Genomic DNA, 18,512 nt, shown 5'->3' with positions numbered 1-18,512 from the left:
CTACCACCCTGCCATAGTATGCTTGCCTACTCTCCAAAATGCTTGAATTTCACTTCTTTATTACCTCAAACCTGCGCCACCTTTCTTCCTCACTCTCAGGTGATCATGACCTCACCTCTTTCTTGAGAGACAATAAGCAATCAGATACAACCTCAAAGTTGCAATGTGATTAATAAACCTACTTTCCCCTGCCTTCTCTCATGGTAGAATGGAGGTAGTGTCCTGGATTTGATCCAAAGCTAGCCCCTGCCCTTGTCCTGTGAATCTTATTCCCTCAACATTTTCAAGCTGCAATCACCTTGTTCTCTCTCTCGTGCATCATCAATACTCTCAATTTACTGAATCATTTCCATTAGCACACAAACTTTAGAACCTTCACTAACACCTCCCTTTGATATTACAGCCTCCTCTAGTAAGGTCTTACATCTCTTCTCCTATTTATATCAAACTCCATTTTCTCACTTTTACTTCCCTCCCACAATTTATCCTTACTAGGCTTTTGTTTCCAACATTTCCTTACACCTGCTGATGTCAAAGTCACCAATGACCACCATGTCCCCAAGTTCAGTGGTCACTTCATCCTCAGCAATCTCTCAGTAGCATTTGATAGCTGACAACTCTTCCTATCTTGAAATACTTCCTTCCTTTTGCTTCAGCGACATTTATTTTCCTGGCTTTTTTCTTATCTCACTGGTCATTCTTTGTCAGTGTTTTGTTGCTTTCCCTTTTCCGACTACCGTTTAATTTAAGGAATGCCCCAAGACTTGGGTCTGGGTAATCTTTTTTCTACCTATGCCATCTATCTAGGTGACATCCATTCCTCAGTTTTAAATAAATGCCATCTCTATGTAGATGATTCCCAAATGTATTTTCCCCATGAGTTTCAAACTGGCATTTCCAGCCTATACATAATTCTGCTATCCCAGATTCACTTCAGGGATTTTTCTAAATTCTATGGAGGTGATCTCTCCAAACTATAATGCATTTAATTATTTTTTCCAAGTGTCTATTTTAAGAAGTACTGTTACTAACAAATAAAATAGTAACTCAAAAAAATGTGCTTAAATATAAAGTTAACAGAATTACTTATCGGCTGAAAAATTAAGACAGTACAATGAAATACAAGTATACCACATGCTGAAATCTCTCCACAATTCATTGGAAGGAGAAAAGGATTAATTTTCAAATAGCAAACAAGTGAAAAACAAAATATTCAATCCTAAACCAGTCAATTTAAACATTTTTAGATACTAGATACCTACTTTACATACCTACTTTCACTAGTAGGTAGTATTATGTAACATGCTGGCAGTATTACAGTTGAATGTAAACACATGCTTTCTGCCAATCTATACATTATTATGTGACAAATCTCTATCAGCAACGGCAACCTAGAAAAATGCTATAAAGTATTTATTTATAGAAAATAAAGTTGAAATGCAGGACGATTTTAGTTGCAAGCAGCTGACAACACATGTTTTGGTTATACTTTGAGAAAACGATCCTCACCTCTTAGGAGTTGGTGATGCAAAACGTAGTTCTTCAAATGAATAATTTTCATAAACCTTTAAAAAAGAGACCAGTAACAATTGTAAAATCATTTAGAAATATTCCCGATTAATAGAGTAATACATTATTCAATAAATGGTTGTGAGACAACTGGTTAGCCATATAGGATAAAAAGAAAAACCTCAATGACCTACATTAGACTATTTATTAAAGATAAATTCTATGTGGTTTGAAGATCCAAAACTTAAAAAAAAAGCAAAAGAAAAAAAACAGATAACATCTTCTGAGTACATTAAAATTTTAAAGTTTTCCAAAATAAAGATACTATAAAGATAGGAAAAGCTTCCACCTTGGAGAAGGAGATTTTTAACTTGTACAACCCATAGGTGATACGCATCCATAATATATAAAGAACAAATCCATACAAAAGAGATAAACAACAACAAAAAAAGAGTCAAGACAATTCTCTGAAGAAGAAATCTGAAAGGTCAATAAAGACCAGAAAAATTATTTAACTAAACTTGAAAGAAAATAGAAAAGAAAACAAAACTAAAATAAATCATATCACGGTCATCAAATTGTGTTGGTAAGAACCAAGCGCTGAGGAGAATATGCAGCACCTGCTGCGTTCATACATTGCTCATGGGAATGTGAGTTCTGACAATACTTAATGAAGTTGAAGGTGTGCATGCCCTACAACTTAACAATTCCGCTTCTAAGTATGTATCTTACACAAACTCTTGCTCATGTACAAAAGGAGACAAATACAGAATGTTTATTTCTGTACAGTTTATAATAAGTGTCCATCAATGGGAGAATGGACAAATTATGGAATAGTAACCCAATGGAATACTTTAAAGCAGTTAAAATGAATAATATTAAGCAAAAATCTGGCAAAATGATACATACAATATGATACTATTTTATAAACTTCTGGAAAACATATTGAACAATCCAAAATATACTGCTTATGAATAAAGTTGTATTCAACAAGAGCCTAAAAATATATACAGGAATGAGAATCACTACACTCAGGACAGCAGTTACCTCTAAGGAAGGGGTAGTAATGGGTCTGAGGAAGGGTTTATGCAGGCTTCAATCGTACATGTAGCAATCTGTTTCTTAATAAAAAATAACAAAACGACCTGAAACAATTATGGTAAAATGTAAAGACAAAAATGGGCTGTAGGTACATGAAACTTGGCACATTATTCCCAATACTTCTGTATGCCTGCAACATTAGCAAAGAAATCATTATCTTTCAAGGTTCAAGTCAAGATGTCCAACTGCTCATTCACGTCTAACTCCTCCTATACTTACAGCAAAAGGAAGCAAACTCAAAGCCCCTTTCCTTCTCTCTACCCTTTTTGTTTTCATAAAAATTAATTAGGAATGATCTAGCTGACTTTACCTACTCAAAAGTTACACGTGAGAAAAACGTAAGTTAAGGCTGAGTCTTTGGCTATACAAAGGTGAGAAAAGAAGGAAATCCAGGTTTCTAGACTTGGAGTACAATGTATTTTCTACTTCATCACTTTCCCTCACATACATATTATTAACACACTTAGTAATGAAAGAAGAGACCATATCTCATTTTTCCGTCCTGTATAATACTTGGCTTACTCCTGGGTGAGTACATAGTATCTGTGAATGGTTGATAAGGAAAATTTCCTCCCGGAACCTGAATTAACATTTCACAGATACTGTTTGGGAATGGTATTCTATACCTGCTCCAAACCTAGACTACTCAGAATGTGTTTGAAATATTGCATTTTGTTGTGGTAACAAAATTTGCAAAAGAAATTATACAAATTGAAGTATGTCCATAGGAAACTAAAAGACTAGGGAGGTAAGGAGACTAGAAACTAAATTCATTAAATAAGTGTTCGAATAGAGAAGAATTTGTAGCCTTGAATTCTTTAACAGCCAGTGGACAATTCATCTAAAACTCCAATTTCTCATTCCCTGATTTCTTTAACCTCAATAACTTCAACTTTTTTCCAGCCACTCACACCAAAAGTCACAGACCTGTGACATTACTCAGAATTGTTCTGTCTCTGAAATCAAAATAAAGTGAGCTGTTGTTTTTTTTTTTTTTTTTTTTTTTACTATTCCTATATCTAATCTGACGTCTAGTCCCTCTAACTTCCTTGACTCTCTGAAATTTCTTCCTTTCCAAAGTAAGTTAGGTTCCACTGTCCTCTCTTTAGCTACCATATACTCAACTTCTTGTTCCACTGTTCTTTTGCTGAACTATCTAGCAAAATTTTAATGCTAGATCAATCCAAATGATTATTTTATCCATGCTCATATGACTCACATTGTTATTTACAAATAATCTTCAATTTCAATTGATTATTCAAAGGTGCTTTCTTTCAATCTCAAGGAATAACAATTTCATTTTTTCCCCTTTGTTTCAAAACCTTGACCCTAAGATTCATCACTTCCATTTCCAACCCAAAACACATAATTACGGTTTTAAATAATTCCTTTGGCTGCAAAACTTAAAATTTACTAGCATCTGTATTAAGCTTTCTTTTCCTTCTCCTGGTAGAATGAAACAAGCACTATTCCTCCTATTTAAGGCCAATGCTACCACTTGAGCTCTAGATTCTATTTTTATATTCAGAGTGTCTTTATTGTTTTCTTTCTCTGAATTATCTCCTAATCAGCACTCAAATACATAAGTCTATCTCTATTAATAAGACCCCATACTCCAAAGTCTTCACTCAATTCCATTTCCTCTGGTTCTTTCTACAGTCAAACATCTTGAGAGGCTTATCTACACTCACTTCAGCCATTCCCTTGTTTATGTGTTGTTTCTTTGGCTAGTACTCTTACCAATGTGAACTGTTTTTCCTTTTCCTTTCTTTTCCTCTTATCTTGTAAATCAGTATTTCTCAAAGTATAGGTTTTGAATTTGAATCACTCTGCATATTTGTTTCAGAAAAATTCCTGACTCTCTCTCCAAACCCACTGAATCTAAATCTCTGGGTGCTTGGAAATCTTTTTTTAAAGTAAGTGCTCCAGATGCTTCTGATGCAGAGAAGAGTCTGAGACTCAGTGATATCGGTGTTTCTTAGGATCCTATCCTGGAACTTCTGTCTTCATTCACCATAAAAGGTATCATCTATTCCCATGACTTCATAAGTAATGTAAGTGTTAATGATTCCTGAATCCTTTTCTTGAGGTCAGACTGTGATCACTCAGGTCTCTACATCCAACTTTGTTTTATACATCTTCACATAGGTATTTCAGAAGTACCTAAAACTCATCTCATCCAAAACTGAATCTGTTATCTTTCTCAACCAAAACCTGCCCCTTTTCCATTATCAATTGGACACAAGCTCAAAATGTGAATTTCATCTTTTATTTCCTACCTTTCTTCTTTACTCCAGCTCCACCAGCTACCAGGTTCTACCAATTCTATTGAATCTATCCTGATAGACAACTCAGTAGTCCAACTGATCAGCATATCTAACCAAATTAAATCAACAGTCCCCTAAAAAGACTAAAACCAAGCCATGTTTCTTGATCATCTGCCCAATTACACCATCCATATTCCACTATAACCTTTATAAAACTCAAATCTAATCAAGCCATTCTTCTACCCAAAAGCCTTCAATGCTCATGACTGCTCTCTGAAAATGCCAAAATTACAAACTTCAGCTTCGAATAATGACTACCTTCATAATTCAGACTAACGCTGCCTCTGAAGATAACTAGAACATCCAAAATGTATATTTTTAAATGTCTAAAGTTATTAGAGAGCTAAAAATCCCAAAGAGTTCTAGGAGATACATCTGGCATTTGAGAGAATCCAAAATTGAAGGGGGCATAGGTAAAGAGCGAAACCCTCAAGAGATACATTCTAGCACGAATAGTAAATTGCAAATAGACAAGTACTTAGAAATTTTACTTTATTTTTATTTTTTTGTAGAGATGCGGTCTCACTATGCTACTGAGGCTGGTCTCGAACTCTCTTGGCCTCAAGTGTTGCTCCCTCCTTGGCCTCCCAAAGCACTGGGATTATAGGTGTGGGCCACTGTTCCTGGTCAAAGTAGACAAATACTTTCACAGGAACTGAAACTCAGCCTAATACACCTGTATCTCTGACTGGATTAACTTGATCTGTAATTGATGATCCCCTTTGGACATCTGTCAAAAACCAATGAAAACCCTCTCTGAAGATAGGATAACATCATCTTAAAAGTGTTGCTGCAAATTTAATATCCATCAAATGCTCTTTGGACTTATAATTTCGTGTCTGCATCTGAAACACTGAAATATTGGTTAAATAAACGAATGTTGAAAAGTAAAATTTTTCTGATAAGTAAAATAAATTACCTTCATCATTGTTATGGCAATGTATCGAGCTTCCTTCACTATCATTGGTTCATATGAAACATCTAGCTTTGGTGATGCCAGTCCTCCAAAAGTCATGTCAGTATTAGAAGATGCAGCTGTTACTGCAGGACTGCCAGGAATCCTTTGAGGTTTCTTTGCTTGATCTTGTTGTAAAGATGTTTTTTTCTGAGAAACAGGGACAGCTTTCACTTCCACCTAAACATGGTATTACAGAAACCAAATACTATTATTATTAAATTGTCATTGACATCAAAATAAGCAACTTACAATTATAAACTCACAATTATGCATACTTTATGTTAGCATTGGTCTATCTCTGGTATTCCCTTCAAAGGTTTATTCAACAGAGTTCGAATGACCTCAAGATGGGTTGACAACACGAACCATGAACACAGTGTAAAACAAGGCCTCATCATTTTGGAATACATAATCAGAGATATCAAAACATAAAAACAAATGCACCACTAATAAACTACAGGAAAAGGCAGTGGAATGAATCTACATTAAGGTATTGCAGGGACTAACAAATTATTTTATCAGGTAATGCAAGTGTAAATGCTTTCCCACAATCTCAGCACATTTTAAAGCACTAATGTCAGTTTGAGCTGCACTGTTCTAAAGAAGAAAATGTTCTCTATTGATAGAAGTTTCAAAAATTAACACTTAATGAAACAAATCTTATACCTAAAGCCCAAAGATGTTTCTTTACTCTGATGAAGAAAGAATATTATTAGACAGCTCTATCACTAACATAACATTTAAGCAATCTATTATTAAACTTTGCAACTCAATTTCTTCAACAATAAAACGGAACTATCTTTCATCCAGTAACTCTACAGTATAGATGCAAAAAATAGGTTTGTTAAGGGGTGTTAATATATTACAAATACAAATTGTCTTATAAAAATACCTTTTAGATATACTTTCCAGGAATTATAACTTTGCAACTCAATTTCTTCAACAATAAAATGGGACTATCTTTCATCTACTAACTCTACTATATAGATACAAAGCACAGATCTGTTGAGGGATGTTAATATATTGAAAACACAAATTGTCTTATAAAAAGACTTTTCAGAAATATTTTCCAGGAATTATAAGAAAACGTTCGGTTTTTATTTGTTTATGCATTGGCAGAAAAACACTTGACCCCTAGGCAACCACAAATGTACACAAAATTTGAATTTCACTTTAGGTCTTCAGCAGGTGTCAACATTCTGAGCTTTACCAAAGTTTCTGCTGTTCCTTACAGACATTTTTGTGCTTGGCAAGAATAGGTAATTCAACAGGATTGTCACAGAAATAGAAAAAGTAGCAGAGATAAAAGTGATAGTATTTTTAAGTAATTGAGGACTAGCTCAGAACTACAGACTGTCTTTAATGTTTATTGTTCTTAATAATGCCATTCTATGGAATCAGTAGTTTGAGACTTTCACCGTTTACATAACGTTAGGCACAGGTGACAAATAGATTCCATTAAGTGACCACTATCTTCAGGTGAGGTTACAAGAGATCAGTATTTGGACTGACACAATCCCCTGGAAATATGAAAAACCCATCCTTATATTTAAAAAACAGCAGTTTACAGGTATATGGTTAAAATTTCAACTCAAACACATGTGCTAGCATGAAAAGCTTTAAACTTTAAATATAATTAAAAATTCTGAAGATGATACAGACAAGAGTCAGAGATATACCGGAAAGGAGAAGGTGGTTCCCTGGCAAAGGCCCCACCCTCAAGCCTGGAAACCACGGCCCTAACTGAGACCAGTTTATCCCTGTATTCCACCTAAATGTTGCCTTTTTGGCCAGCTCTGCCCCGCTACACTATGCTCTTATAAATCCCAGACTTCAGCTAGCAGAGAGACAAGTGGTGAATATCAAGTGGAGAAGCAGCAACTGACAGACGCGAGGCTTAACCTCACACGGCACGACTTCGGAGAGGAGCCTGGCTGGAGACTGCTGGGCTTCAGGGAAATATCACCGTCTCACACCATGCCGTTTCCAGCTCTCCTTCCACTGTGGGCCACTTCCACTGTATGATAAAATCCGCAGTGGCTGGGCGTGGTGGCACACGCCTGTAATCCCAGCACTTTGGGAGGCCGAGGTGGGTGGATCACAAGGTCAGGAGATCGAGACCATCCTGGCTAACACGGTGAAATCCTGTCTCTACTAAAAATACAAAAAATTAGCCAGGTGTGGGGGCGGACGCCTGTAGTCCCACCTACTCGGGAGGCTGAGGCGGGAGAATGGTGTGAACCCGGGAGGCGGAGCTTGCAGTGAGCTGAGATTGTGCCACAGAACTCCAGCCTGGGCGACAAAGCCAGACTCCGTCTCCAAAAAAAAAAAAAACAAAAACAAAAACAAAAAAACGCCGCATTCACGCATTCATCACCTGTTCGTATGACCTGATTCTTCCTGAATGCCGCACAAGAATTCAGGACACACTGGGTGCGGAAATCCAAAAAGGCTGTCATGCTGACTCTTCACTGAGCTGTTTAACACTTAGCCATCCACAGAAAACAAATCTAAAATAGCACTAATTGTGACACACCCCTAGACACAAGCCCAAAGGGGCTTGCCTGGGCCCTGGCACCTGCTTGCCTGGGTGCTCCCCATCCTGCAAGGGGTTTGAGTGCAGCAGCCAAGTAAATGAGCCACACCACACCCATGTCAAGTTTCACAAAGGGGTCAAGGGAACTCTCCTGTCTCAAACATATTTGATTTTAAATAACAGATACTATTTTTTTACATACTATTTCAATTTAACCTTTCTGTAAGCAACTATATTTACCCTAAGTATTTAACAAATTATCACTAGAGTCTATGTCTGTATGCACCATGAACCTTGAAGTAAATCACTGAATAATTTTATACTCTAAGAAAACTGAGACATTATAGAATAACCATTCTGCTTTCTTTTACAAACTGTGCTCCTTTAAAAAAGTTACTCTTTTATTTCCTATGTGACTATCTCTTGTCAATAAGTAAGATTTCCTTAAACTTTTTTTTTTTTTTTAATTCACAGGAAGTTTCAAAATAGATGAAATGTCCTATGTACCCTTCACTCAGGTTCCCCCAATGGCTACATTTTATCCAACACTGTCAAACATTGATGGTACTGAACCAAAACCAGGAAATTGACATTGATACAATATGTATGTTTAGTTCTAACTCATTTTATCACATGTAGGAAACAGTCATTTTATAAGTAAAAAACTGTAACAATAACACTTGTTGCTTTCTAAAGCATTTTGGAACTCATTGAAATATTAGCTGCAAATCAATTTTTATGCTTCAAATAATTAGCTATTATTGTTTAAAGATTTTAACAATTTCTGAACAGTCTAAACTACTCCTGAGACTTCATATACTAATAGGCTGAAAGTAAAATAGGTTAATTTTGTTTCCAGCTAATATAATATGATATTAATGAATTAAACATCAGTAGGAGCACAAATCACTTCTTCTAGATAGTATTTAGAATGATTTTCTAGAAAGTTTCTAAATTAGATAAATCTGAAAGGAATTTAGAGCACACTGGGTAAGAGGTTTAAGGCAAGGAAAGATACAAAGTAGGAGAAGCAAATATATGGAGGAGAAAGAAGAGGAAGAAAAGAGGGAAAAAGCAGAAGGAGGGGAAAGTGAAAGAGGAGAGGGAAGGGGAAGAGAGAAAAAAAAAGTGGATCCATCATATGGTTAAAAAAAGAACTCTAAGATGAAAAGAAACAAAGATAAAGTCTGACTTTCAAATGCAAGATATAAACAACCCAGATATCAAAAGAGATAATAAACGGTGCAAAGGAGAAAACACAAGAAAGAAAATACAACTAAAGAAATACCAGAAGCATCACAGTATGAACATGGTATTAGAATGTTGTCACATGAATAAAAAACTTAAACTTGAGGGTTCAAAGATTGGATTTAACAACTCACTACATTAAGAAATTCATCAGTGAATACACAATATACAAGTCCTTCAGTATCTTAATGTGTATTGTACTGTGATCAAAATTTTGTCCTCGAGTAGTCATTTTTTTCATATCACTATCAGGATAACTTTATTTTTAATTCATTTTTTTCTTATAATTTGAGATGCTTTTTGCATTTTATAGAATAATTCCAAGTAAGCATGAACTCACTTTGTGAAGGGTATGATTTGCCTTAAAAAATTAGAGAAAATATCAGAGTATAGCATATTACGTACGTTATGTGTGTATGTATATATAAAGTAAATTATATGTACTTAATATATGCTATTACATAGACACTACTCCATCATATATTTATTTGATATCTTTGGGTTATAATAAAAATTCTAACTATGGATCATGGCCAAATATTTGAAAGACACTGCTAAAAGACTGATTTTGATTTAGCATCAGGGTTGAAAGCTTTTCCACACAGTTTTATTTACTGGTCTTAAGTCATTTAAGCAATGTGCTCTTATTTTTTACTTAGTCAGGTAAGATGCTACATTGGCATTGTACTTCTTCATGCTATAAATGAAAGAATGCATGAAGTAGTTGAAATAGTTCTACTGAAAATAATATTGAGGCAAAATTAGCTGTCCTATGAGCAAAGAGGGTTTTGTGGCTTTATCAACTCTAAGCTTCAACCAACCAATCACTCTATAAGACAACTTTGAAGGAGAAGAGGGCTGGGACTGCCTATATAAAATTGTATTCAATATAAATTTTTCAGAAATAAAAGTTTTAGATGAGATATTCATATTAACAGATTAAATCACAAATAATTATGTATAATATGCTCTGAAATATCATTATTAGTTATTATTTCAGGTAAGCGGTATCCTAAAAACTCTATATTCATCAATATGTTATACAACTATTTCAATTCCTCATTCTTTTACAATCTAAACTCATATATTTCTAAATTATTTAATGACTGTTATTTTTTAAATGTGGTTTCAATTATACCAAACACAGAATGTACTTGAGTCTTTCAAAGCTATATACAAAATTTAAAAATGTATTCTTTCATGCATTTATTCAATCAATACGTATTGAGCGCCTTCCCTCTATGTGCCTGGCACTCTTCAGATGGATACTTTCTTATCCCTCCTTTGAGTCATCGTAACAGGTAGCAAAATGTAAAGATCTCACAAAAAAATACACTTAACTTAGAAACTTGGGGACTACTTAATATAAACAAACAAATTTATTTATTTGTTTAAATAAAGTCATTTAAACAAACTTTCAGCACCACCCATTATATAAAGAGGGTAAAACAAATGGACTCTCAGCACTTGGCATTTCTAAAATGTTATCAGTCACCATAGCCAGTATATAGATGTCTGCTAATTTAATCCAGTTATAATTACCTTCATATTGGGAACATGTACCACATCCCCATACTGGTCTTTTGTTTGAACAGTTATGGTGGTAGGCCAACCACAACGAATATCATCCTTATTCAGGATCAAAGATGTTTTCTGAGGATCAGCATATGAATCTGGCTGAAGCCACCTAATGGTAATGAAAAACAAATAAACAAAACCCCAAACACCGATCAGCATCTTCAATGATTAATATAAAATTAAGCCAAATGAACAAAACTTATATCAAACAAAATGCTAAAACATTATCTTCATTTCCAACTCAGTGATAACCATGAGTGTCTCCCTCGGAAACTGTTAAGGACAAATTCATTTAAAAAACATGACAAAGCACAGGAGATCTCTGATATTTAAATACAGTATAAAAATACTTTCTAAAACCAGGAAACCTGAAATTTTAACTATGGCTAATTTAAAATCACCAAGAACACGATGTAGGTTGTGTATAATTTGAAGTCCTGAGCAGGCTCACTCTGAAGGAGCTCCGCCTTACTCTGCCATCCGGGAAGCCTGGAAAAAGCAATGTCTCTGTAAAAGCAGGGGTAGAAATGGCCCTCTGCTTGCCTGACAGCAGCCAGGTTCAAGGTGTCCTGCCCAACTTTTTATCACAGTTTCTCAACTATCTTCCTCATTACCTTGCTTTCCACCTAAAATGCATCAATGTTCTGTAATTTGTGATGTCCATTCCTGAATTCATTCCGTAATCTACACATTCAAGTTGTCCTGTGAGCTGAGTAATAAGTAATTCTACCATGCATTACATAAAAATATCTGCACAGTATAGTAGCGAGGCTGACTTAAGTGATTTGATATTCCTCTCCAATCACTATTTTGTGATTTTTAAAAACTAAAGAGTAATCTCTGCAATTTTAAAATTAAAACCAGAAAAAAGTTGGGACTTTTTTTTTTACTAGTAAAATCAGGGAGGCTAAAATATTTTTGTTCCTTTTCATCCTACAAACAAAAAGCAACAAAAATAATCAATTAGCAACTATAATACATTTAATTTAATTAATTCATTTTTTTTTTTTTTTTGAGACAAGGTCTTGCTCTGTTGCCCAAGTTGGATTGCAGTGGCACAATCACAGCAACCTCTGCCTCCAGGCTTTGAGCCATCCTCCAAGTAGCTGGGACTACAGATGTGTGCCACCACGCTTAATGTTTTTATTTTTTGCAGAGCCAGGGTTTCACCATGGATTGCACTGGCATAATCACAGCAACCTCTGCCTCCAGGGTTTGAGCGATCCTTCCACCTCAGCCTCCAAGTAGCTGGGACTACAGAAGTGTGCCGCCATGCCTCGCTAATTTTTGTATTTTTTGTAGAGACAGGGTTTCGCCATGTTGGCCAGACTGGTCACCAACTCCTATGCTCTAGCAATCCACTTGCCTCAGCCTACTAAAGTATTGGGATTACAGGCATGAGCCATCACACCCAGTCTCATCATATACTATCATAACTATTCCAGCCTGGGCAACATGGTAAAATTCTGTTTCTACAGAAAATACAAAAAAGGAAAATAGCCGGGTGTGGTGGCATATCTGTAATCCCAGCTACTTGGGAGGCTGAGGCACAAGAATCACTTGAGTCCAGGAAGCGGAGGTTGCAGTGAGCTGAGATCATGCCACTGCATTCCAGCCTGGGCAAGAGAGTGAGACCCTCTCTCTCAAAAGCAAACAAACAAACAAACAAAAAACTACCAAACAAAAATATTAACTGTCATTTTATATTTCAGCAAGTTAAACATACATAAACCAGACTTTTTTACTTTTTTTTTTTTTTTTTTTTGAGACGGAGTCTCGCTTTGTCACCCAGGCTGGAGTGCAGTGGCGCTATCTCTGCTCACTGCAAGCTCCGCCTCCTGGGTTCATGCCATTCTCCTGCTTCAGCCTCCTGAGTAGCTGGGACTACAGGCGCCCGCCACCTCGCCCAGCTAATGTGTTTTTTTTTTTTGTATTTTTAATTGAGTCAGGGTTTCACCATGTTAGCCAGGATGGTCTCAATCTCCTGACTTGTGATCTGCCCGCCTCGGCCTCCCAAAGTGCTGGGATAACAGGCGTGAGCCACCGCGCCCGGCAAATCTGACATTTTTAAAGTAGCACTTTAATATTCTAATCACTCCCCTCTTTCAGAAACGATGAAAAATGAAAGCCCTAAAATAAAGTAAGTAACTTAAAGTACATTTACCTTGCAAGCCTTCCACCACTTGATCCTGGGACACAGGCAATAAAATCATCCAGAAAAGACTGTTCATTGCTTTGGATTTGGAGTGGTAAATTTCCCTCAAGTGCTTCTAATATAGTTGGTGAATGAGAAAGAGCAAGACCCTTTCCAAGAATTCCAGAATGGGTTTTGCACACCTGTTAAGTAAAAAAGAATATTTGTATATTTTTAAAAATAAAACTTTAATTACATGTAATTTTTCAATATGCAGATACTTTTAGACAGGCCTTTACGGAGAAATCATTTTCTCCACATACCCCACTGTTCCTTCTTTTAACCCACAGAATAGGAAATTCCTAGGAGAGAAAATTATGAGACGATATTTCCGGTTTCTTTCCTCCCTCAAAAATAAATGCCTTGTCAGAGATCTGCATGCTGGATAAAATGGTGTATCTCCTCCCATGCCAGTCCTCTATGTGTTACGTCCTCATTTTTCAGGGCCAGAGCTCCCTTCTGTCAGCAGCTGTGGATGTCTCCCTCTTTTTCTTTTTGAGACAAGGCCTTTCTCTGTCACCCCAGGCTGGAGTACAGTGGTGCCATCATAGCCCACTGCTGCCTTGACCTCCTGGGCTTAAGCGATACTTCTGCCTCAACCTCCCAAGTAGCTGGGACTACAGGCGTATGCCACCATGGCTGGCTAATTTTTTAAAAAACTTTGTAGAGATGGGGTCTTGCTATGTTGCCCAGGCTGGTCTTAAACTCCTGGCCTCAAGCAGTCCTCCCACCTTGGCCTATCAAAGTGCAGGGATTACAAGCCTGAGCCACTGCACCTGGCTTCCCTCTTTTTAAGTTCCCCTTACAGGCAGCTATCCTGAGTAAGGTGTGGCTGTTCTCTTGGGTGGGTGGGCACCAAGGTCTTGATTTGGGTAAAAGTGAGTGGAAGCCTGATTGTGGCAGCACACAAACCTCATTAGCCTGTCTAAGCCTTATTAAAGTTAAGGAGAAGAGGCAGATAAAACAAATTTTAGGTTTCATCTATCTGACAAGCAAGTCTTATGTTTTTGGAAAGACTTGTTTTAAATGCTGAAACTCTAAAAACTTTTTACTGACTATAAAATAAATTCCAAAAATTTTTTTTCATAGAAAATAATTACATTTCTAGTACTATCACATTTGAAATTATGCAGTTTCAAAAATAATCATCTTTGGAATCAAATAGACTTAAGTTCAAATCCTGGCTTTGGACAAATTATTTGCTGTGTGCTCTTAAGCTAAAAAGCTACCATCCCATAATCTGTGAAATATATAAACTGGTGGTCAAATAATCTCTCTCTTACACAGTTATTATAAAATTTAAACTAAATAATGCATATAAAATATACAATACATTGCCTAACAAACAGTAAATGTTTAATACATGTTAGATTATCACAAAAACTACCTTACATGCCAAAAAGATAGGCAATTTGGGACATCATTTTTTTTTTTTCTTGAACAGTAACACAATAAAGATCTCTCCATATCTGGCCTAGATGACACTTTATATACCATAATAATCCCTGAAATTATAAACAATATATGAACTCTGATATGGTTTGGCTCTGTGTCCCCACCCAAATCTCAACTTGAATTATAATCTCCACGTGTTGGGGGAGTGACCTGGTGGGAAGTGATTGAATCATGGGGGCAGATTTCCCCCTTGCTGTTGTCCTTACAAGATCTGGTTGTTTGGTAAGTCCGGAGGCTTTTCCCCTTCTCTCTCTCCTGCTGCCATGTAAGACGTGCCTTGCTTCCCTTTTGCCTTCTGTCATGATTGTAAGTTTCCTGAGGCCTCCTCAGCCATGTAGGGAACTGTGAGTCAATTAAATATCTTTTCTTTACAAATTACCCAGCCTCAGGAAGTTCTTTATAGCAGTGTGAAAACGGACTAATAGAAAGTCTTTGACAGTTCTCCTTTAACTAGAATGTTGCCTGACCCATATTGTTTATTATATATCTGTTGAATTAATTTTTATTTTTGAATCTTAAGGTACAAAGACTTAACTTTAAAAAACGAATACACATAAGATGCCAGTGGCTTTTTAAAACTCAGAAGTTTCTTAACATTACTGACACATTATAGCTCCCTATGATCAGAAGATAGTGTTCAAAATCATGAACTTTTTTTGTTTGTTTTGTTTTGTTTTGAGATGACATTTCGCTCTTGTTGCCTGGGCTGGAGTGCAATGGTGTGATCTCGGCTCACCACAACCTCCAACTCCCGGGTTCAAGCAATTCTCCTGCTTCAGCCTCCTGAGTAGCTGGGATTACAGGCATGTGCCACCATGCCCAGCTAATGAGACGGGGTTTCTTTTGTCACCGAACTGCCAGCAAACACATCCCAATGCAGTTGCTCACTAGCTGTGTGATCGTGAGCGAACTGCCTAAATGCTCTATGCCTCATTTGTAAATGGAGATAAAACTTTTTAATTCATTGGGTTGCTGTGGGGAGTTAAAAATGCACAAAATGTTTAAAATAGTGCTTGATAAAGATGAAATAAATGTTTTCATTATTACCACTTTGATTAATTCATCTCAGGAAATAAATAAAATGTAAAGCACTAGCCTTAGCAATTACAAGGACTGGGTACCAGCCTTTGTTTCCCATCTGAGTCTTCAAGAAGTCACAAAACTTCTTTGAACTTCAGTTATTATAATTGTAAGATGCAAGACCTAATATTGATTTCAAAGTGTAATTACAAAAACAGAGATAATATTAAAGATGCTGAAACCTATGAAGTGTTCTACAGATATTATTTAAATCACTACTACTAACTACATATACCTAGTACAGAAAATAAGTATGATCTAAATTGGTGTTTTCCAAATGTGGGCTCAAAGTTCTCTGATCCATGGCAGAATTAGAAAAACTAAGGATATAACAGAGTCTTCCATTCTAAGACTTTTCCATCTGGGGCTATTAAAATGTCTTTTATTTTATTGCTGATAATAAGTAGTACATTTTTAAAGAGTGTTTTTACCTAATAAGTTCTCAGGAAAAATATTTTTGGAAAATTTTACAAATCTATCAAATCCTAGGGTCTGAGCACCACTGATCCAGCTGAGAGACTCTCAACTTTTCTTCTATCTTCACACTACTGCTAGATGCAAAATTTTCCCCATCACTGATGTTCTCAGTGTGTGGTAACCAATGGTGCTCACTTAGCAGTACATCAGAATCTCTGGTTTGGCTTAAGTAGGTATTACAATTTGACAAATGATGCCTACAGATTCTGATATTTCCATCCTATTACAGATTACTAGCCAGCTAAAGTCAGACTAATGAAGAAAGAATACAATATAGTCATCTCTAAGCAATTTTAAGAAATATTAGGTTGATGTAACAGATCCAAAGGGGTACTGCACTGAAATACAGTACTCATGTATTTCCATTCAGAGTCAAATGTGCTAGTTAATGCCTAAACGAGCAAAAAAGGTAAAGCAAACAATAATAAAAACAACAAACGATGACTCCCAATTGTCTACAGGCAACTAGCCCTAACCACTTAATATGATATACTGGTTTGTCACAGACTGAGCTCACCAACTGTACTGACCTCACCTTTTGCTGCTTCCTATAACACAACTATACATCCTTTGTGAAATGTCTTTCCCCTTTCTCTAGCTGGCAAAAAAGAAAAAAAAAATTCTTTCAAGATGCAGTTTAAATGGCCACAGCTCTGCAAGCCATCCTTTGCACCCTTGGCACTTGATCTGTTTTTTCTCCCAAAGGATTTTTGTCTAACTCCAGAGTCAATTACCCACCAAATACATAGGGCTCACATGGGTTTCTCCTACCAAAGGGAGCAATTATAAGTCATTTATAACTATAATGCCAATGAATAGAGTGAAGTACTTAATGAATGAACCGAATGTCAAGATAAATAGGCTGATCTGAGTGATAAAACTTTTTAAATTAATGTATAAAGTTTATCGTTAAAACATTTGGGACAATACCTGCAATGCAGCCTCTTCAAGAATTTCAAGGTCTTCCTCTAATTCATTACCTGTTGTGCGAATAAAAAGTTTTACTAAAACATGTCAATATTTAGTTTAGTTTAATTTTCTAGTCCTTTGCATTCATTACATTTTTTTTTTTTTTTTTTAAATAATTCTGTTACTCCAGATTGAAAAGATTTGTGATTCTGGAAAAAATCCCAGCAGCATACATTTTAATATATAAGATATTTCCAGTGGAAATATACTACAATTCTCAAGGCAATACTCAAGAAGCACCCATGGGTGATTTGCCAAAGATACATCCTACATTTATGAATATAAATGTATACTTTCTGAACTTAGTGTATTCGTTTTGTCTAAAAAAAGAGGGAGCAAATTATTTCGAATCTGAGCCTTTATATTTTGGTTGCCTTATAGAAGAGCTATAACTTTAGTAAATGACAGCTACTCACAGAAAAATAAAAGGCAGTGACTGCATCCCCTAGCTATTTTCTCATTTATTAATTAATATAGAACATATTTATTGATCTTTCTTTGATAGCTTAATTATTAAATGTTACTAATAAAGTAATACTTGTTCAATGGGAAATACTCAAATTGTATAGAAGTGTAGAACAAAAAATTCGAAATCTCTAACCAGTGCCATGCCCCCTTAAAACTATCCACTGTCAACAGCTTATGTGTTGTTCTAGAAACTTCGTGTGCAAACAAACCAAAAATATATATGTGTTTCAACCACACATAAACATACTCTTTTTCTTTTGAGATGGAGTCTTACTCTGTCGCTCAGGCTGGAGTGCAGTGGCGTGATCTCGGCTCACTGCAACCTCCATCTCCCGGGTTCAAGTGATTCTCTTGCCTCAGCCTCCCGAGTAGCTGGGACTACAGGCGTGTGCCACCATGCCCAGCTAATTATTGTATTTTTAGTAGAGACAGGGTTTCACCATGTTAGCCAGGATGGTCTCAATCTCCTGACCTCGTGATCCAGCTGCCTCAGCCTCCCAAAGTGCTCGGATTACAGGTGTGAGCCACAACATACTCTTTTGTAATATACAGAATAATGTATGCAAAAATGGGACCCTCTTCTGCAACTTGCTTTTCTTACTTAATATAATT

At 36.1% G+C, this 18,512-nt stretch overlaps 1 protein-coding gene across 16 annotated transcripts in view; it reads right to left on the bottom strand.

Moving 5' to 3' along the window:
• Positions 1-18,512, bottom strand: part of MYCBP2 (MYC binding protein 2) — a 282,822-nt gene that overhangs the window by 99,901 nt on the left and 164,409 nt on the right. For all 16 annotated transcript variants that reach the window (XM_023186011.3, XM_026446684.2, XM_026446688.2 and 13 more), the window contains 5 exons: positions 17,394-17,443; positions 13,422-13,594; positions 11,222-11,366; positions 5,857-6,072; positions 1,510-1,565 (listed from right to left, as the gene is read on the bottom strand). In XM_023186011.3, coding sequence (XP_023041779.2) covers positions 1,510-1,565; positions 5,857-6,072; positions 11,222-11,366; positions 13,422-13,594; positions 17,394-17,443 — 640 coding nt within the window. The remainder of the gene's footprint in view (positions 1-1,509; positions 1,566-5,856; positions 6,073-11,221; positions 11,367-13,421; positions 13,595-17,393; positions 17,444-18,512) is intronic.

Source organism: Piliocolobus tephrosceles, chromosome X, assembly GCF_002776525.5.
Source record: "Piliocolobus tephrosceles isolate RC106 chromosome X, ASM277652v3, whole genome shotgun sequence".
NCBI lineage: Eukaryota > Metazoa > Chordata > Mammalia > Primates > Cercopithecidae > Piliocolobus > Piliocolobus tephrosceles.
The sequence above is the reverse complement of the archived record's forward strand: the minus strand, read 5'-3'. Positions and strand labels throughout refer to the sequence as shown.